The sequence below is a fragment of the Lycium ferocissimum genome, chromosome 12 (genome assembly GCF_029784015.1).
Source record: "Lycium ferocissimum isolate CSIRO_LF1 chromosome 12, AGI_CSIRO_Lferr_CH_V1, whole genome shotgun sequence".
Classification (NCBI taxonomy): domain Eukaryota; kingdom Viridiplantae; phylum Streptophyta; class Magnoliopsida; order Solanales; family Solanaceae; genus Lycium; species Lycium ferocissimum.
Genome location: NC_081353.1, coordinates 40,795,742 through 40,817,624, shown reverse-complemented (window position 1 = coordinate 40,817,624; position 21,883 = coordinate 40,795,742). Strand labels below are relative to the sequence as shown.

Genomic DNA, 21,883 nt, shown 5'->3' with positions numbered 1-21,883 from the left:
GCCTTATAGGAATTTTTTTATTTTTTTACTTAGTTGAAATTTTACAAACCTCTGCCTTAAGCCTAACTTTCGCCGGACTAGGCCTAACTTTACTACAAACTTCTGCCTTGCTAATCTTTTTTTAATATTTGACTGAACAGAAATTCAAACTCAGAACCCATGGGTTTTAGGCGAATGGCAACAAAATTAAAGACCAGTGCCTTTGAAGGGCATTCCGCACAAAAAAATGATATCATGCAGCTAATGCCTTGGGGACGTATTCCCTGCTGGGACTCGTTTAAATATAAGATAACAATAATGTACCATGGAAAAGAGAATATTTCAACATGAGAGTCAAATTAAACCTAGAAAACCTCGAGTTATATGCACAGAGATGGTCCAAGTTCTTCAGTGCTTCAACAAAAATATGGTTTAGGGAGAACAGAGAGGATGTGCTCTAGGTCCTAACAAGGCTCTGCTATAGGAAAAACAAACGGCATTTACAAGCCAAGAGCATGAAGCATAATTGCGTTTTGTGCATGCATGCGGTTCTCAGCTTGGGGGAAAACAATGGAGTTTGGTGCTTCAATCACGCCGTCAGTAACTTCCACTCCTCTTTCCGCTGGCAAACAGTGCATGAAATAAGCTTTCTTTCCAGCTATTTTCATCAGTTCTTCATCCACCTGTAAAGAAATAATAAGACATAATGTCAGAACATTTAGGTATGACAGCAATGCATGCATCTGAATACAGGCAGATATTTCAAGTTTATCTGATAAGTTAGGTCAGAGTTCAAGTTTGCGGAATATAAGGCAATGGATTTAGATTGTTTGCCTTTGATTCTTAACAAGTCGTCTATCTGAATAAAAGACGGTCACATTACCCAGAAGCAAGAAATATAATTATCTAAAACAAACGTCTAGAACCGGCCAAAATTGCAGAACCAAATGATTGTGAAACAAGCCCTTGCTTAATTATATATTTCAACTATGGTTTTTCATATTAAAAGAACTAAACTTTAGTCTATACCCTTCCAGTAATATGAAAGTAAAGTCATGCGCAAACAGAATCTATGCAGTGAGCATCACCCCATTAAAGCTCCAGAGGGTATGGATAATTGCCAGCATATTCAGCTAGAGTTTCTTTGTACGAAATGTCCAATACCATTTAACCCCATCCTTTCTTGTTCTTAGATCCCCAGCCACCCCAACAGTAAATGATAAATTGGTCCCTAAAACCTGGATCCCCGTAGACCAGAAAAATTAAACAGAAGACCACTTGGAGTACAACATTAAGTCCCACAAAATATTTTCATAAGCTCTCAATAAAGTCGACCCTGCTACAATAGATTGATAGCCATAGCAAAACACATTTCTAGGGACCTCCTAGGATTGCTGATGTAATGAGCTCTCTGGCAAGCAAATTCCGTCTTAGGTTGAAATGGGTACAAGCTGAATAGACAATAAGATACATTTATCATGCTCCTACCTGGAATCCTTGAAAGACTTGACGGCGATGTGCAGCTTCTTCCTTTTGTCCCATGCTGGCCCAAACATCTGAGTAGACAACATCAGCGCCTCTAACAGCTTCCTTTGGATCATTAGTTATCTCGATTTTGCTGACTCCAGCCTGTCCTGCTTTGTCAACTGTTTCCTGATCAGGTTCAAAACCTTTGGGGCAGGCACAGACAAAGTGGAAAGGAATCACTGAAGCCAGCAGCAGCCATGAATGCACTATGTTGTTTCCATCTCCAACATAGACAACCTGGAATTTGCAGCCACCACTAAATTATTGGAATCTAATTTCCAATACAACGAAACATGCTTGAAATTATTTGGAAGAAAGCTGAGATGTTTTGATGTGTTTTAACTTCCACGTCCACCGTCGGTTAGATGTTTAATGAATCCTTTTTGTTTGTGTAAGAAGAACAATGTCGATAATATAGATCACTTTTTTGGATTTTGTATGCTCATTGAGTTCTGTTTAGAAGTGCAGGTGAACATGTACAGGAGCTTAATGCCTTCTGGTTGGGATGTACTCTTTTTGCATCTTCTGGGTGCACAGAAATAAATGTAATTATTTCATCAGGAGAACTAAACAAAAAGGAACTAACCTTAGTTCCTTCCAGCTGGCCGACATGCTCAACTATTGTAAGGGCATCAGCCATTATTTGACAAGGATGGTTATAGTCTGTCAGGCCATTGATCACAGGCACAGTTGCATATTTAGCTAGATCAAGAATGTCCTGCAAAAGAAAAGAAATACAATGGATACCAATATTTGATTTGCAGTGGGAATGAAAGAAAGGGAAGGAATTTTCCTAAACTCAGTGGACAATTAACTCAGCCCACTGTTCTATTTAAGCAACGCCTAAAGAATATTAAACGTGAATGGATATACACTCAGTTAACTTGCTAGGAGAGGCACAGCAACATCATCAAACTGCCATCATCTGTACGATATAGTAATAAAACTAGGGTCAAATTTGAGCAATCATTGATGGTTTGTGTCATTGTAAACCTAGATAAAGAAACAGAGGTTTAATTATACCCCTATCTCCCCCGCACTGTCCCCAGGGAAAAAGAAGAAAATATTTGTTTCAACTATTATTTGAAGTTGCCAAGAGCGGCTTTAACCAAAGATGCAAAAATTTGGACTGGACAACTATAACACTACAACATATAAAAATGTTATGCAATGCTTCTTACAAGCCTTAATTCTTACCAAGCACCAGAAAACTCACCAGCATACCTGATGAGCAAAAACTCTAGCCATAATGATATCATTATAGCGAGAAAGAACTCGAGCAACATCACGAGTTTCTTCCCGCTTACCCATCTGTATGTCATTAGGTCCTAAATAGATCGCATGGCCTCCAAGCAAGAAAAACCCTGTCTCAAAAGAAACCCGTGTCCTCATGGAAGGCTTAGCAAAAATCATCGCCATAGTTTTACCCGTGAATGGGAGATACGTCCTCTCTCCCGATTTTAGCAACTCTTTAACCTCTCTGGCTCGATCCAAGATGCTCAAGATCGTGGCTTTGTCGAAATCACTAATGTGTAGAAAGTCCTTCTGATTGGCAGTTGCTGGAATAGAAAATTTAGAAGAAATGTGAAAAATATCCATTCTCAACAGACTATGATAAGAACTTGTACTTAACACGTTATTTGAGTGTGTTCAGATTACATCTAGCCATCATGATCCAAAGACAAGGCTTAAACCATCATCAAACACGCTCTTTCGACAAATTTGTACTTTTACTATGAGTAGCTTTATGATAAATTTTCTTAGCATTCAAGTTCTAAAAATTGGAGAAAATAACATGTTTCTTTATAGGGTAAAGATATAGAGAATAAAATGTTGTTTCACTAAATCATATGTTACTTACAAGTTATCCTGGTCAAACGAATCAGTTCTGTTTCTTCAAATAATGGCAGATAACTCTTACAAAACTGGCCAATTAGCCACATTCATAATAGACAATACAAATGTCCATGCAGCAAAATATGTCTTTTCTTAACCAAATCAATAATGACAAATTTTAAGATACTCATTCCATAGCAGGAAAATAGTGAAAACTAGAATATGTCAACAATTTAAAACAGCACATGCCTGGTTTTTGGTGATTATTTGAATTCCAATACTTGGAAACAACTATAAATACCAAAAAGGTGAAAAGGTAAACGGAGCAACTAAGAGTCAGTTGGGTATAAGTAAAATGTCTTCCATGCCTCCATGGAAAATAATTTTCTACTTATTTCGGAAAAAAGACTATTTTTTGGATCATTTCTAGCGTTTGATTGGATATAATAGACTAAAAAACAGGTGGGTAATCTTAATAGAGATAGCATATGAGTGTACTGTTTTGGTCACCTTTCAGAGTATTACAAGATTTATAAAAACGTCTAAATGTTGGTTGAAGCAAGTAATGTGGAAAAAGAATTGGGATGCCGAGAAAATGACTTGGGAACAAGTAGCGGAAGTCAATTTCTCCTCTTATTTTCCTTGGAGCAAACATTTGTAAAAACTCAATGTAACCAAAAACAACAACAATGTGCATGATAAAAATAGACTTCCTAGACCAGGATATGAGGACAAGCAACAAGACTGCTCTTTTACATAAAGTTCCAAAAGATAAGAATTGAGTTTTCGACAAGTAAATTAAATAAGGAAGTCACAAATTCTGGATGCAATATCTGCGCCTTTTTTAATTAAGTACTTCTTCTTTGTCACAATTTTCTGGCAGCTAGGATTCTCACCGTCACTCAACGCATTTGCCTATTATCTACAGTCAGACCTCTCTATTACAGCCTTCCTCTATAACAACATAACAACATTTCACTATAACGGTCACATTTTCATTTTATGTTATATTATGTTATCTATAGCAACCAAAAAATTATCTTGATACACAAGGCCGTTACAGAGACTAAATGGATCTCATCAAGTATTTGACTTCAACAAGGATTAGAAAAACTAAACTCTTTAGGATGATCTATGTCACGTAAATCAATACAAAAGTCTCCCTAATATTGAAACAGAATGTTCTGCCGATGACAACACATTCCAAGCTTAAATAAACCCTTACATTACAAAATCAATCAAATCAACAGCTCCAAAGGAAAAAAAAAAAAACTCCAAATTAAAAATAACTAACGAAAAAAGAAAAAGAAAAAGGAATAGTAGCACTTTTAGTCCCTAAGTTATTGATAAATTCCGCTTTTGCTCCTTGTGTTATATACAACAACAACATCATACCAAGTGTATTCCCACAAGTGGGGTCTAGGGAGGCACCTTGTGTTACATGACACAACATATTTAACCTATCTTAATAAAAATGTGTGTTTTTGATACCTTCGCGTAGAAAATATGTTATATTTGACTTAACAAGTTATAACCGACAAATATGTATCAAGTAACAGCACAACATATCAGTACATAAGTAACTGAGTGTTGAAACGGGTAATAATTGTGTTAAATTTGTGAATATTCACAAGCAAACGGATCAAAATTGCACAATTCAATTAATTGACGGTTTAATGTACTTAGTCAAATATTATAGGGACTAAAATCAGCAAATATCAATAACTACAACACAACAACAACATACCCAGTATAATCCCGCCAGTTGGGGTCTGGGGAGGGTAGAGTGTAGGCAGACCTTACCCCTACCTTCTGACGGGTAGGGAGGCTGTAAGGAGAGATGAAAAGGCATCAGTAATAACACAAGATAATAGGACGATGTAGTAAAAAAGAACAAGCAATCCAAAGCAGTATAACAATATTATAAAACCAAAAAATGGAGGAAACGCAGCGGACCTTTTGGGATAACGGAGGAAGAAGGAGATGCAGGTGAAGAGGTGGTTTGACTTTGACATGAGATGCGGCGTTGACGAATGGCCGGAAATGTCACCGGAGAATGTGTGATTACACCGGAAAAGTGATTGCCGGAGGAGAATAAGAGAGTTTCCGGTGATCGGAGAGAAGAAGAAGATAACTGAGACAAAATGGCGGCCATTGTTTTAGCTGTTTGGGTTGTAACTGAGAAAGACAGAGTGATTTGGCAAGTGTGGCTGAGTGTTTGTTTTAATTAATATAAATGAACCCTACTCAAGCCTGGTTTTAACGCTGAAGAGACATAATTAGTATATAACGTTATCCTAATCACTAAAAAAATAAAAAATAAAGACAGTAAGCTTCCGAGATGTGTGGGGTTCGGAGAAGAGTTGGACCAGTATTTCTACGAGAGGATATCGATTTCTTTACCCTATGTTTGGATGGTTGTTTCCCGTGATTCATTAATGTATAGTATGGTATGGTACAGTAGGTGTTAGTAATGTATTATACGGTATTAATGAACACAATGTTTGGATAGACTATATCGTTTGTTGTGGTTTAATAACATTTGTATTGTTTGGTTTTTGTATGACATCAGTATAATAACTTGTAAGTTTATTCAAATATCCTTAACTCTTAATTAGAAATTAATTATATATATATATAATAAAACTCGGGTAAAGAATAAAATAGGAACTTTAAAAATAAGTAGGTAGTGGGTGGGGGTGGGGTTGGTTGGTGGTGAGGGGTAGTGGTGGGGTGGGTGGTGTGGTGATGAGGGGGTGGGGGTGGTGGTGTGGGTGGGTGGTGTGGGATGAGGGTGGGGGTGTAGTTGTGCGTGGTGGGGGGGTGGGTGGTAGTGGGGGGTGGTGGGGTGGTGGGGGTGTTGGGGGGTAGGGGTGGGGTGAGTGGCGAGGAGGTGGGTAGGGGTGAGTGGCGGGGGTGGGGTGGGGGGTGAGTGGTAGGGTGGCGCAGGGATGGGATTGGGTGAGTGGTAGGGTAGGGGTGGCGTGGATGGTGGAGGGTGGAGTATAATGGAGAAATGAAATACGTAACTACGGAAAAAACACCAAATTCATGGTTTCAAAAATTAGGACTTTTCATGGTTATATAACGATGGAATGAACCACGGATTTACAACACCATACCACATAATTTTAAGAACAATGGAAATAAATATAGTTTCATAGAAAACCATACAGTAATGAACCACGAGAAATCATCATCCAAACAGGGGGTTAGTTTCTCGAATTCGAAATCTATAATTAAGGGTGAAAGGTTCCAATCATTCCACCACAACTCATATTGGTATGGTGATATTAAGGAGAGCTGTAGAGAATATAATATATCAAAATATTAATTTTCAAATTTTCAAGTCGGAGTAGTGGTTAGACCGACTTTGTTGTACGAGGTGAAGTGTTGAGGTCAAGAACTCTCACGTTCAGAAGATGAAAGTTGTGAAAATGAGAATCTTTGCGTTGAATGTGTGGGCACTCTAGGAGAGATAGGATTAGGAATGAAGATATTGGGGATAAGATGGGAGTGGCATCGGTGAAGGACAAGATGCGGGAAGTGAGGCTGAGATGGTTTGGATATGTGAATAGGAGAGACACGGATGTCCCAGTGCGGAGGTGTGAGAGGTTAGCTATGGACAGTTTTAGGAAAGGTAGAGGTAGGCCAAAAAAGTATTGGGGAGAAGTGATTAGACAGGATATGGAGCAGTTTCAGCTTACTGAGGACATGATCATAGATAGGAGGTTGTGGAGGACTCAGATTAATATAGAAGGCTAGTAGGTAGTCTCGCTTATTCTTTCGTATTAGTAGTCGTAGTTTTGCTCATTCGTTTATTGCCCTTTGATTTCTGCTTATATTTGTTAGGTCTGTACTTCGATTATCTTATTTATCTAGTAGTTATCGCTCCTTTCTCTTTCAATCGTTTTATCATACTTCCTCGCTTTTTTGTTATTTCTCATTTTCATATTCTTTGATACGCTTGTCCTTATTTGACCTTTTTGTCTTGTTCTCTCTTGGAGCCGAAGTCTTTCGGAAATAGCAGGCCCCTACCTTTCTGAGGTGGGGGGTAAGGTCCGCGTACAGACACTCTTACCCTCCAAACCCGCATTGTGGGACTCCACTAGGTATGTTATACTGTATTAATTTTCAAATTTTATGATATTAATTAAATATGATATACTATATTTATAAGAAGTATCATAAAAAATAAAATGGGAATACTAAAATACGAAGCTAAATAAATAAATAAAAAACTCTATTATTTTTTAAGCAGACTAAAAAAGAAAGTAAAATATATAAATTGAAGATATGTTGAATCCTACAGTTTAATATGGGATAACTTTAATACATAGTTTTTGTACATATATTGGTGGTATTTGAATTAATTTATAAAGATTTTGGTATTTTTAATTAATATAAATATCAAATAATTATGTCCATCAAAATTTAAATAGATAGAAACATAATTCATACTTTCATTAACAATTGAAGCAAAAAAAGTATCAACATGAGTTGTGATGGGATGGTTGAGTCCCTTCACCCTTGAGTCCTCGAAATGAAAAAAAATTCTATTAAAAGTGTTGCCCCCAAAATGAACCCCGCAACGCATGACCTGAATTTGGTTGGGTTCTAATACAAATACGAAGGGAGTACAAAAAAGTAATTCCCAAATAAGATAGGATAAAAGAAACAAAAGAATATTCGAAACAAGATAGGATTGCTTATAAAGAGAGTGACGGTTACCACTGAAAAATATTGCCACTTATCAACTTTAGGAACTTGCCATCCACTGCTAGATGTTTTTTCTTTAAGAAATAATAATAATAATAATAATAAATAAATAAAAAAAAAAAAAAATTAGAGCCAAAGGAAAAATCACAACTTCTCTTCTCTTATTTTGTTTTTTTTTATTCAATGTTACACATTGTTCTGATTTGTGTCAAGAATACTTGCAAAATTTATGGATTAAGTCAGACGAACAATTTTTATTAATTTAATAGTTTATCCAAGAGTTAATTCAATGAACCATAAATTGGAAAAATAAGACAATTAGCTGTATGAAAAAGAAATATAGGAAAGTTCAAGATATTCTACTAAGGCCTTTGGAGAAAGATTAAAATTTACACGCACTCAGTATTTACTCTAAACTAATTGCTCTTAATACATAACACATTTCTTTACATATCACTGAATCATAATAGTCAGAGTAATACACATTCTCACTTTCATTAGGAGAAAGATAGAAATTTATCCGCACCCAATATTTACACTAGACTAATGATTCCGTAACACATTTCTTCATATCACTGGACCATAAATAGCTAATACACATTTCTCACCAGATTAGTAAGTGCATAACACATTTCTTCACATATCACTGAACCATAAATAATTATACACAATCTCACCGAACCATAAATAATTATTAATAATTATACACAATCTCACCTTATTTAGGAGAAAGATAAAACTGTACCCGACCCGAACCTAATAATTACACCAAACTCTTGAATAGATAACGTCTTCACATACTTCACATATCACTAAACCATGAATACATAGTTTTCATATTCTCACCTTAGCTTATAATTTAACCATGGTAAACTAATATGTTTTGAATATGACACTGTTTAATACGGCACTTGACACTTATATTTCATTTGGCACTCTCACTGTTTAATCAAATCATAACGAAGATACGATAATGTTGCAAAACTAGTAGAGAACTTAGCTACACATAGCCAAGAAGAACCAAGTTTTACCCGTTTCAGTTTTTCTTTTTTTAACATTAGCATTAGAGTCTATACAAATCTTTTATATATATATAAAAGCAGCACAAAGGCCTGCTGAAGTGGCACTCTCCTAAGTCAAGATTTTGATTTATCTTTTTTCTCAATTTTTTGATTATTTTTTTCCCACTCATTCTTTACTTCAGTGCATAGTTTAAAAGAAAAAGAAAAAGAAAAAAAAAAGAGCCAAAAGACACTCAATTAAAGAATGAACCGTTTCTTGTACTCATTTATAACGTCACAATCATTCACTATCATTAATATGTTTGAAGACAAAACCGTTTTCTGATAACTCCTATTAGAGAACCCACAAGCCTCTATCATTGTTTGCATCTTATAAGAAAAGGTTGGAAGTAAAAATTTGCTCAGAAGTAATCAGGTATACAAAGAGGTATAATCAAACATATTAGAGAACACACAATGGCGTATATCAAATATGTTATGTGGATCGAGAAGAGTGATAGGAAATGAGGTATAATCTTTTTTCCTTTTAATTTTAATACGTTGTTGTCTTAGTTCCTATGTGTTACGTAAGAATAACATAGTATACTGTAATATTTGGTAATTGGTGAATGGATTTTCTAATATATTTTTGGTTCAAAATTTGGGTAAAAAAAGAATATTTTCATGTAACAACTCAAGTAATTAAGTCAAAATAGCCCCCTTCACAACAACTTTAGGGCTTGGTGCTACACTCTTCAGCGTTGGTTTACGTATTCACCCGTAAATGTTGACAATTTCTATTTTGGATAATCAATGAATTGAAAGTATTTCCTTTTTTCCTTTTGTATATCTGCTAATCAAACTCTATTATTTGCTAGGAAAAAGCAGAATTTGAAGTAATTGTTGAATCATTCAACTATCAATAATTTATGCATGTCATAAGTCAAATAACGATTGGGTAGAAGATTTCAGCGGTGGAATGAGAAGTAATTAATTTAATTTGAATGAATTAATAAATAAGTACTACTATTCTTATATTTTACTGTTTTCTATGTATCTGTTCTTAGTTTTTAGAGATTTTCTTAACCTGATGTACTCCCTTCAATCCATTTTAGTTGTCGTATATTTCTTTTATACGTTCCTTCGGAAACTATTACTAATAAAAAGGACATTTTGACTACTATAACCTTATTTATTCTTTAATCATTCATCATAGATAAGTTCACTTATAACTGGCTTATAAGAACGTGAAAAAATTCTTGATTTTGAATGTCAGCAATATTGTATTTTCGTATATCTTTTTCTCTGGATAAGTAGTTTATATATCGTCATTCTTCAAAAATAGAAATTTATTTCATTGAGAAATGTGCATTTTTGTAAATTGTTTACTGACATGATTTTTATTATCAATTGAATTAAATAGTTCTAATTCATCTAAAAATTAATTCATGGTAAAAAGTGACAATCAATTATAGAAAAGCAATACAATTATATTCTTGTGAAAACGGAGGCACATGAATTTTGAAAGCAATTGGAGAATGAATGTATTACTCCTAGCTAAGAATTTTCTTGCCCAACAAATGGAGGCTAATATTCATCATGTTCGATCTTCGTTGACACATCTTCAATTTTTTGCGACAAATAATTGTGAGCTATTAGATGATAATCCTTTTTATGTTTTAAGTTAAAAAGTTTTGACTTCTGAGATAAGTGACAATGTCAAATTTTCTAATTCATGTTCGAAGATATTGTTAAACATATCAATACTTTTTACAAGAAACGAATTTTAAGTTAGTTTTATTATTTAATCAAATATTATCGAAGGATCATTCAGAAGTCATCCAACAACCATTCAAGACCTCGCAAAGCGTGGGTAGTTTACCTAGTATACAATATATTCACAAGTTTTTTTTGTACATATTTGAGCGAGCTATAATTGATCTTCAAAGATGCTAACCGCATCGACCCCGATAAATGGCTTCTATATACATATCGAGTTCTTGCTTCAACAAACTGCAACAATCCTGTCAAAGAAATTAAGAGAGTTCTTATAGAAATGCATCGCCTGATTGACCAAAATTCCAAAATCTACTTATTTTAAGAAGTATTTTTAGAAAAAGTACCTCTTAAGAGTATTTTCAGAAGTTTGTGTTTGGCTAATTAATTTGAAAAATACTTCATAATATTAGATTAGCACCTTGTGCTTGACCAAGGTTCCAAAAGTGTTCATGAGAAAATTTTACTTTTTTCAACTTCTGAAAAAACGGTTTCTGTTACTCTTTCAAAACCACTTATTCTGTTCCTAAAAAGCTTGGCCAAACACTCCAATTCTACAAAATAAACACTTCTTCAAATAAGAAAAACTTTTGGCTTCCTATAAGCTTAGCCAAACGAGCTCCTAATCCATCACTTGTTTGAATAGGAAGGAATGCATAGAGGAAAGAAAAAGACACTATTGGATTTGCAAAATAAACTTGTCACTGAGGAAAAAGATTGGAATAACACACCTGCTATGTCCAATTCTTGTTGGATCGAAGTTGAGTAAGCTTGTCCCTCCAAAGAGCTACAATACCCAATAGAAACAAGTGCAAATTAAAAGCTTTAACCAGGTAACAAACAGCAAAAACATCTTATATTAATCACCAAGAATTTTTCAACTACGTCGAAAAGAAACCTAGGACTGAACAAGCTGACTGATACAAAGCAGACAGACCTAGACCTTCAATTTTACATTTTTGTGCTCATCTGAAGATATTTCATGTACCTCCTAGCTCCTCCTCTTTATCCCGACTCAAAGGGATTAAGAAAACCCGGGGAAAGATCGATGGTAAAAGAGGATTGCTGGTATGCAAAGTCGATGTTTATCTTTTCGACTTGCAATGAAAATGTTCAAAGCACCACCTTCGCCAATTATCTTGTGTCCAGAGGAAATGTTAAAAATCCATAATAAAAGACCCTCCTTTCAGGAAGCACAGCTTCATAAGAGCATTGTTGAAGTTGATGAAAATTAACACTTCCAGAGAGGAACTTGATAGAAGTCCAGGTTGATGCCTTTGTCTAAGGTCCTTTGGCATCAGCACATAGACTAATTTGATTATTAAATACTACATGCCATTAGTTCAATTACTTAGCATTTAGAGCAGATAGAAAAAAAGAAAAAAGAAGACCAAATCCTTGGAAGCACTGATAATAGCCATGATCACTTATTTTGGTTTTTTGATGCATTTGTACCCCATCAAATATTTTTGCAGCCATCAAACTCAATGTCTAAATCCAATCTGGTTGGCGACAAACATGTTGTCCCTGCAGGTTTCCACACATCTACAAACTCTCCATTTTTACCGTAAAAACTAAACAAAAGATTTTGACCGCATATGTTAATGTTCGATATAATATGTAGACATGTTAATAAAGTCTACCTGCATCTCTGTATCGTTCTTCTACTGCAGCAACCAGCATGTTCCGCACAAGAACAAACTCCTTTTCGTCAATGGATGGCTGCCCAGTCGGTCTGAATCCATAATGATAATCAGAACTATAATTTGGTCCGAAAAGGTATACTAAGGCATTGTTCTCACGTCTAGTGCAGAGATATTAGGTCACTTTAGAACTTCAGCTAGTTTTGAATTTTCAAACTACTGTTATTCACTTATATAACAGAAACAAAATACATGCACCACATTAAATCTAATTATGTGTGGTACACAAAATTCAGGAGCATCAATAGATGCTTACTGAGGTACCAAGATCGCCAAATTCTATTTTCCCCAAAAGCAGGGTATTTATTTCTCTTTTATGTAGTTGTTATCAAATTTCATATGTACATTCATCACTTTAATTTTGAAAAAAAAGAACTATAAATACTTCAGCACGCATTCTGCAATTTAACAGACAACTTGTCATTCAAATACAGATAATGAACATAAAACAATTTTCTCTCACTTTTCCAAATGTAACTCATGGTGAAAAGGATATCTATAAAACATTAACATACTTGTCAAGCCCATGGAACAATAGGCCATTTGAAGTGGCAGTGGGCGGTGCAGGATTTGCAAACTCAACAATCCTCATGCCATCACTGTACACCAAGTTTTTATTGACTTGTATTGGCACCTAGGGAAATTAAAAACAACACAAGTACTGATACTTCAATGTTGTTAGGTTCACAAATATAAAATGGTAACTAAAATTTCAGTTTGTGGCTTAAAGGGGATTGTTAGCGTGGAAAACGCAGGGGAAAGTGGAAAGAATATTTTCAATTCCGTTAGCATCTTGTTTCTAGCAAAAGAAGATGGCATATACATAGAAATTGCCTGCAACATGTAGAACTCGAGAACAATAGCGTGTCATCACCGTCAACAATTTCGAAGAAGTAATAAGCTCCAACCACCTTACCTTGCATTTCACAGCAATGTTGATTGCATCAGAAGGACGAAGATCGAAACTAATACTCTCAGCATCATTATCTAACTGTTAAACACAACCACATGAAGGTTGGTAAAAAAATTGCATACTACCAAAAATGTACACGCATTTGGGGCGGCATTCTGCAATTAGTACATTTTTTACACATACCTTGGTTAGGTATAACTGGGCAATATATGCCTCGTCAACTCGCTTGGTAACTCGAACAAGTTTAACCTTCAAACTATAAAGGTCAGATTAAGCTTGAAATAAAATGGCATTTTCTGGTAAATGTACAAACAACAAACTTACTGCATAACCCATCTTCTCGACCATTTCCTTCAAAACTTGATACATTGTTGGTCTGGCCTGAAATGGAGCAAATATTTGTACCTTTTAGTAACAGCATAAAAACAATGCTTACTGTAACTTTGGCTGAATGGCCTTATCAGAATCAATATGAAACAGAATACATACAAGTTGGACATTGCGTATAGCTGCCATAAGCAACACACTTGACATCTCCACTGTTGCATAAAATAGAAACACAACATTAGACAGCCTTATTTGGAAAACACTCCCAAGCGACTGTACCCTCAGTAAAACAAATATGAATTATTTACATACAAACAATTATAGGAAGAAGCAGGCCAGTTCCGTCTTCTATCTTTAGCACAATAGCTGGATTTGATGCATAATCAGGTAGATGAACTCCCTGTGGATTGTTTTGGACGCATTTCACATGTCTGCCATCTCTCATCTTGATCATGAAACCATCTTTCCCGCTTCGCACTTCAACTAAATAGGATAATAGGAAATGTTACAGGTTTACGTGACTCCAATAGCTTTTACCTAGACCATGTATATAACTATATATATTGAGAAAGTTACTAAATATCTATAAATATTTGACTGTGCATCCAGTTATTATCGTAGTTTTAATTTGAGGTCGCTGTAGAAACTCATAAACTTCAAATCTTGGATCAGCCTATGTGTCAAAATACAAAAACAGAAGTATTGCACTGAACAATAGAATCAACATACCAGCTTCAACCACGCTAGAATTCACATAATCAGCATCGCTTTCGTTAAAATTCTCGGCCATGCTACCATTGTCATTTGATGATGAACTGAAACTGCATCCGATCAACTTGCTTACACGTGATCGTGGTAGACGAGCCACATTAACCGGCCGGCTAGATATCCCATTAAACCCACAGAGCTCACTCCTCAGCATAGTAGCCTTCACTATAGATGAATTGACCATACCTGTTCGCTTTCCACAAACCAGAGGACAAACAACAGGCCCTTGCAGAGAGTTCATTTTGCCTATTCAAATCTATAACACAGTGATTAGATTATAATCCAGTAGATTGGTTTTATAAAAGAGTAACTGCTCTTATACTTTGACCAAACACTTAGTAATTTCCTTCATACAGTTGGTACTTACACACAGAGATCACACTGGAAGAGATCACACAAGAATATAAATTCATTAACCATAGTTAAGTGATACTCCTAATTCCTAAACAATATACAAAATACCAAATGTCATGTATTTATTGGTCATGCACCAGGTGGGGATAAGTAATTTTTCATTTCTAATACTATGACTATGTAATTTCTGAATACTCTATTTTGTTGAGTATTTCTGAATACTTATGTTGATCTTCAAGGAATGAATTAATCAAGTCTGATTTACCTCCAAAAATAAAAAAATTGACTCTCGTAGCGGAGTGTGTGTGTGAGAGAAAATTAAAATTTTGATATTTATAACCGTGATTTCCGGTTCAGCATGCATGCACATTCACTAATATAGTCCAGTTAGCTGCTACCTCTCCAACCAACAAGATTCGAAGCTTGTGGATTCGGTATTTTAATTCTTTAAAGTTATTGGGTTCTAAATTAATAATTTGTACATATTTGACAAAAAGTTTAATACAAATATACTTGGACGGACAAAAAGAAGATCATCTACTCCCTCCATCTCAATTTATGTGGCTGTGTTCGAATTTCGAGAGTCACACATTTTTCTTTAACCGCGGTTTTTTCATATGCTTTTTAGATATTTTGAATTATCAATTAGTTTGACTTATACTGGTATTTTTTAAATAATTTGAATATTATGTAAATTTCATTTTAAAACACTTGAATATTCATATCCAAATTCACGATTAAAATTAAAAAAGTTTGACCAGAGCCAGAGTGGGGAGTAGTATTTTCGCCTCTGCCAAAATTTGAAACTTAGACCTCATAAAATTTTTGAACTTTATACTGTTTAAATTCAAAACTTGCAACAGTTACTATTTCCACAATGAATAAAAATTGAACACAAATTAAAATCAGATGCTTCCGTGATCAAACCATTTCTTGATATAACTTCAAAAGAGGATCAGTTAATCAACACGGAATAAGTTCAGGGTGTACATATTTCACACCTGATTTACAAAGTTTTCCAGAAAAAGCTCTTAATCAACTGCAATAATCAACAGTTTCCGATCACCAATTCATAGTTTTAACCACAAGCAAAACTTGAATTTTTCCTGAGTATAACAGTATTAAATAGTCACAGTGTACTTCCAAAACTAAGGATAATAAAAGTAGGTTCACAAAACTAAATTGATACAGAGACAGATGAAGAATTTGATAACTTAAGGCCGACAAAAGTGTGAATGGATAAAGGAGAAAAGAAATGGTGGGAATAGAGAAAAAAAGATTGGGAAAGAGAGATATTTAACTCAATTGAGGACAGTGTCTGATTACTTATAGCCTACAGGCAATACAAGATACATGCTTCCAATTTATTTATTTTTGTTTCTCACCCGATGTCAGACCTACATCGGAGGAAACCGACTATATCTGGATTCACGTAGCACGCTGGCTCCATTCGGGGGGAAGCGCTCCCTATCAAGGATTTTTTCATACCTAAAATAACTCGAGACATCCTAAAAAAAAAAAAAAATAAGTTAGAGGAAAGATAAGTTGTTTTCATCCAGTACACGGATCACATTATTTTTGGGTGGTATGCTTTGAATATTTTTGTCTTATAGTAGAGTTAGAGTACTCAATATAAATGGCATGAAAGGGCAATTTTGAAATATTAAATAAGTTTTATCATTAAAAAAAGTTTGGTTACAAAACATTCAAAACAAGGAAGGTGAGTGTAATATCCGAGACCACAAGGGAAGTGAGTGTTACAAAACTAAACTTGAGGGAAGATCTCTGAAATTATCTCAAACTTTAATATATAAAAAAGTTTTTAGTTTTTTGAGTGAATAGATTAAAATATATCTAAACTATCACACTTTTGTGCGTTATATACCTTAAGTATTCAGTGGTAGCTTAGATATATAATGGAAACACTGGATAATTAGGGTATGTAATTAGTGAAAGTATGATAGTTTAGGTGTATTTTAACCTATTACTCTCTAAATTTTTTTAAACAAAATTCATATGATAATGAGGCACAAAAGCAACTCACATGACTTTGGTGAAAGCGCTACATATTATATGTAGGTTAGGTTCATGTCTCATATCTAACTACCCCATACAAAAACATCTTTAAGTGGAAAGGAGTATAAAAGAGTATATTAACCATCGAGTTTCAAATCTTGCGACACTTATCTCGGAGATTTCTTAGTTAAAAAAGAAGAGACACAAAATAATTTGTTTTCTACTATATGGATCAATTAAATTGACAAAAAGAAATTAGCACTTAATTCAGAGAAACAGAGTTGAATTACAAAGCGAAAACGTCATAAACATGAAAGAAAGACTATACATGGATGAAGAAAAATTTAGAACTGAATAAAAATATATTGTGCTTTTTGGAGTATCTCCCTAACAAGTTCACTTTCACTTGTTTGCTTTAGATTTAATAACAATAAAATAGTTAAGTGAAGCTGAATCGTTGACAATCTAACACCAAACGTTAATAAGTCATATTTTACATAATTGATAATTTGTTAGCTTATTCATATTGGAGGTTTCCATCATCTTGTAATCTCAAAAAATATCAAGAGCATGGAAGGGGCCCCGAGAGTGTAGCCTAACAAAGCGGTGGAGCTAGAAGTTTTAATAAGAAAAACTAAAATATAAAGAAATAACCATACAAAGAATTTAAGAGGATTCAACATAAAACATACTATGTACATTTAGAAAAATTACCTACCTAAACTGTGTAATTTTTCAACACAGGAGTGTCAATTGACACCTTTTGGACAAGGTGATTTCGTGATTGGCCTAGTGTCAATGAAATGGAAGAATAATCATGAGGTTTTAAATGCAAATCTCAGCGAAGAAAAAAAATTAGGTGATATTTTTTATCAGCCCAAGTTTTGATGGACGGTCAGGCAAAATTACCAAATAATTTTGATAGTGAAAAGTAACATATACTCAATAAAATAATCAAATTACGTCATATGTGCAAGTTGATTGGAACACGACCGTCGTCACTTAAAAAAACAATAGCATGGAAGGAATTCTTGATATTTGGGGAAATAACATAATTGTAGCTTCGGATAACGACAGTATCAAGCTAACTGATAGATACATGACTGCTTGCGTCCTATGGAAACAAATTGCTAATTGTAGTCGTTTATAGCTATTGATATTTTAGCAAGTACCCAGCAAATCCTTATTTATATTGTTAAGAGACTGCAACATACTATACCTTATAATATAATTGCGGTGCTACTATGCATTGTAAATTTGTATGACAATTTTAAAGTTTTAAAAAGCTTAACATAATCTCATTTAAAGTATATATTGAATATAATTTTAGTACTGTTCTTTGAGAATTTAAGGTCAACTGAAATTTAGGTAATATGATGTTAGTTTAATCTAATTTTTTCGGCTATTTAATATTTTCTTTAATTGTCACCAATATGATATGTAAGTCAAAACATCATTTTAACTCTTAACCGATTATAATATGAACATTTATATAATCATGTCAAATATCTTAGAACGTCCTTAATAAAAATACTGTTATATGAACCGTAATCAATAAAACACCAACTACCCCAAAAAAAAAAGAAGAAGAAGAAGAAGAGAACGTTTACTCATCGTTCTATGAAACATATCTTATTGCCTTTGCTTCTTTGTAATAGTCAGTGAGCCAAAAGTTCACGTAAGGGGATTCAATAAATAGCAATTTATGTCAAAGAGTTCAACAACTTAATTATATGTATATGAAACAATTTTTTATCCTATTTACATAATTAATTTTTTAATGAAGGAAATTCAATTGAACCTCCGGCACTCCTCTGCCTCCACCGACGGTAATAGCTCCTCCTCTTGGTAAAACAACTAGTAGCAAGGACACGGGCTAAATTACTTAAGAAGTTTTTGTTTCTACAATGGTAACATTTATACATTTGCAATGTTTTTACTTTTTACTATTCTGTAACAGAAAGGAACATGTTAATGAAACAACTTAATTACCAATACCTGTTGGATCAGACTCTTTTTTCTCCACTCGGTTTCTATTTTGAGATCCGACTAATTTAGATTCGTATCAAAAAATCTACCTTTAGAAATAAAATGCTCCCTATCAAATGCGGCTCCGTTCCTATGACTCAGGCAGAAACCCCTCATTAAAAATAGAAGAGTAGTTACTGATGGAAATCAGACATACGCAGCGGAAGCAAATAGTCAGGATTGAACTTGCATGTAATATAGACAACACATAATCAAGATATTAATCAAACATAAAATTAATACTTATCTCTTGAAGCGTGACCGCGATCAAGAATCGAATCTTCGACCACGAACACACACCATCCACGAGATCGTCATCCTTCAGTTCCACGGTCTTCTACTGTGTAACCCGAATAATACCAGAATCTATGAAATTCGTGTGGGCGAATTTCTATAGAAAAATTTGTAAACCCCTCCCTCTTTATGGAATAAGACCCCTATATTATAACTACAGGTTTTTAAGGTTTTCACCCTTTTCCAAAACCTGTTGGGTTTTTATTTTCCACTGAGAAATAATATTCCATTTAATTCTTTATTATTCGGGCACAGTAGGGACCACAAAATTTAATTAACGAGGCTTCCTATTATGGAATTAATTCGAAATATCTGAATTAATCCTACCATAATAAATTACGAATCATTCCACTAAAAATCGTAACCGCACTCCTCAGTTCCAATTTTTGAAATCTTTCATTAAATCTTATTTAACTCCCCATGTTACGATTACAGATACCAATTAATTAAATTAAATTCTCGACAATTTAATTCATTGACTAATCAATCCTTTATATTTCGCTTAACTTACATCATGTGATGGATACAAAATCCACCGTGGTTTTCACATGAGACTTATAAGCATCCATAAGGTATCATCAATCTCAAAGCTTCGAGACATGGATTCTATCAACTAGTTATTATTTCACAAATGTAATTTGCCATTATCCAATTTACCAGAATACATAGACCCGCAATTGTATGTACCTTTTAATAAATCAAAATAATGAACAAATCACATTGATCATAATAATTATATCAAGATTAAGAGTATAAGTACATTTAATGAACTGTAGAATTTGTTTTATATATTCAGACAAAAAACACTTATCTCTACTGTCCGTTCAATACATACAAAATGTCTTATTTAAAAATTTAACTATATCCGTTCCCATAATGAAGATACATTATATTAATCTTGGGTTACAATCATACCGATGGCTTTGTCCAATTTCCAACTTAGATTGTGAACATAAACTTTATACTTATAAGAACCGATTTAATCTTCCGTGTATAAAGTTTAAACTCTATACACTAAATCATCTACTATAAGTAAAGGACACACATACTAGTACACGATCTATTTAATTCTTTATTAAACAATGAATAAATAATTGTTCTATAATAAATACTATATCCAAACACATGGTTAATAGTATATATCCCAACAGTTACATCAACCTTGGTTGTCTGATTATTTAGATGTTGATGTTTTAATTTGTATGGTTCAGTTTAGTAGCCAACTTGTAGACTCAAAGTATGGTCCATCCACTAAAACTTGACGACCAAAATCTTAACAAGTGGAAGTGTGACAAATGAAAACAGTTTAATTTTAATTGTATATGTCCAAATATCAATTACTGGTGACTCGATCTCTCTATCCATGCCATAAAAGATCAAGCATTTTGGTACTTTTCTAGGTTTAGATAGTGAGTTAGAGGAAAAGATACAAGAGGGAATTTGGTATGGAAAAAGATATTTTCCGCAGAATAGGGTTTACCTTGGAATATTACACTTTTCATCAGCGGCGGATTTACCTTAAGGTAGGAGTGCCACACCACCCGCACACTTAGGCAAAAATTCCAAGTATGTCTACCAATATCTGTGAAGAAGCGTATCAATACATTGAATGGCACTCGTAGCAAACAGACAGGCTCTGGTGCCAATGGTTGGGTGGGCCACTTAAAGTGGCTCACCTCTCTTTCCTATCCCTTCCTTTTCTTTTGCTTTTTTTGCTTCTTTCTACTCTTCATTGTTGCTAAAAAAGAAATTCTCTCTCATCCTCCTCCTTCTTCGTCAGCATTTTTTTTTTTTTTAATTTATTTACAATAACCATTATTTTGTTTCTATAATTAAAGCTTACTTCATAAGAATTTTTTGATAAGTAATTGAATGGATTTTGTATATTTAACATTTATTTTTCTACTTTTGATGACACAATTTGATCTATATTAGAATATAATTTGAGCAATATTTTATTGACTTTTAAAGGATTGAAGATGAAGCTAATTGTAGATATTTGAAGTTGATTCTTATATATTGAAAAATGGAATCTTTTGTTATGCAAACAATTGCCATAAAACTTGATAATTGAGACGGAAAAAACTAACTCAAAAATATTGAAGGTATTATTAATGTAGTCAAACAAAGAATATGTAAAACTTATGCTACATATTTAGCATATCATCAAACTGGGTGTGCTCCTTCAAGATTTATTTGTTTTTGTTAGTTTCTTCTAGACTAAAATTTAAAATTTAAAATTAAGTGTGGAAAAAATTGAACTAAACCGAACTAATTTACGAATAAAAGACCTAATCGAATTAACCCAAAATTAACTTAAGCGGCCTATTCTTCCTACTCGATCTTTTGTGGTTAGTGGTAGGTATTGCCTATATAAAATAATGGCGCATGAACCTTTAAAATCACTGGATCATATATTTTTATTATTTATTTTTCAATATTTGATTATATACGTACAGTGATATACTCGTACAAAGAGTAGTATAGGATATCATGATAGATAATGTTTTGTGATATTTTTAAACTCAAAAGTGATAGTAAGTCATTTTTTCACTTAGTCATTCTTTCACTTAATATAGAAAACATAATTTCTAAAAATTATGTGAAGGGTGCGAGCTACTGTGGGCATGTGAAAGGAACCA

General features: G+C 33.9%; 2 protein-coding genes across 12 annotated transcripts; both read right to left on the bottom strand.

The window, feature by feature from the left end:
* Positions 1-284: 284 nt before the first annotated feature.
* On the bottom strand, positions 285-5,571 carry LOC132039904 (ornithine transcarbamylase, chloroplastic-like). Its single transcript, XM_059430456.1, has 5 exons — positions 5,299-5,571; positions 2,731-3,065; positions 2,093-2,224; positions 1,468-1,743; positions 285-662 (listed from the first exon to the last, which is right to left on the bottom strand). The coding sequence occupies exons 1-5, from the start codon at positions 5,495-5,497 to the stop codon at positions 480-482; spliced, it is 1,125 nt and encodes a 374-aa protein (XP_059286439.1). The 5' UTR covers positions 5,498-5,571; the 3' UTR covers positions 285-479.
* Positions 5,572-10,939: 5,368 nt separating this feature from the next.
* On the bottom strand, positions 10,940-16,240 carry LOC132039977 (bifunctional nuclease 1-like). 11 transcript variants are annotated; one of them, XM_059430551.1, is made up of 11 exons: positions 15,905-16,232; positions 14,511-14,805; positions 14,094-14,264; positions 13,944-13,993; positions 13,779-13,859; positions 13,638-13,703; positions 13,365-13,532; positions 13,057-13,175; positions 12,482-12,597; positions 11,570-11,625; positions 10,940-11,086 (listed from the first exon to the last, which is right to left on the bottom strand). In XM_059430551.1, exons 2-10 carry the CDS (start codon positions 14,788-14,790, stop codon positions 11,573-11,575), a joined length of 1,104 nt encoding a protein of 367 aa, XP_059286534.1. In that variant the 5' UTR covers positions 14,791-14,805; positions 15,905-16,232; the 3' UTR covers positions 10,940-11,086; positions 11,570-11,572. The 11 variants fall into 11 exon arrangements, with proteins under 11 accessions (XP_059286534.1, XP_059286538.1, XP_059286543.1 ...); XM_059430555.1 differs by having other exon boundaries at positions 12,482-12,573; positions 15,905-16,224; XM_059430560.1 differs by having other exon boundaries at positions 12,482-12,573; positions 13,458-13,532; positions 15,905-16,218.
* Between the last annotated feature and the right edge of the window lie 5,643 nt (positions 16,241-21,883).

Coding starts and splice junctions, on each gene's coding strand:
- LOC132039904 (XM_059430456.1), bottom strand. CDS start 5,497: ATGGCCGCCATTTTGTCTCAGTTATCTTCTTCTTCTCTCCGATCACCG. Junction 3,066..5,298: donor TTCCTCCGTTATCCCAAAAG/GTCCGCTGCGTT, acceptor TTTCTATTCCAG/CAACTGCCAATCAGAAGGAC. Junction 1,744..2,092: donor GCCAGCTGGAAGGAACTAAG/GTTAGTTCCTTT, acceptor TGCAAATTCCAG/GTTGTCTATGTTGGAGATGG.
- LOC132039977 (XM_059430550.1), bottom strand. CDS start 14,790: ATGAACTCTCTGCAAGGGCCTGTTGTTTGTCCTCTGGTTTGTGGAAAG. Junction 13,994..14,093: donor GCTTCTTCCTATAATTGTTT/GTATGTAAATAA, acceptor TTTATGCAACAG/TGGAGATGTCAAGTGTGTTG. Junction 12,366..12,481: donor AGAACGATACAGAGATGCAG/GTAGACTTTATT, acceptor GGAAACCTGCAG/GGACAACATGTTTGTCGCCA.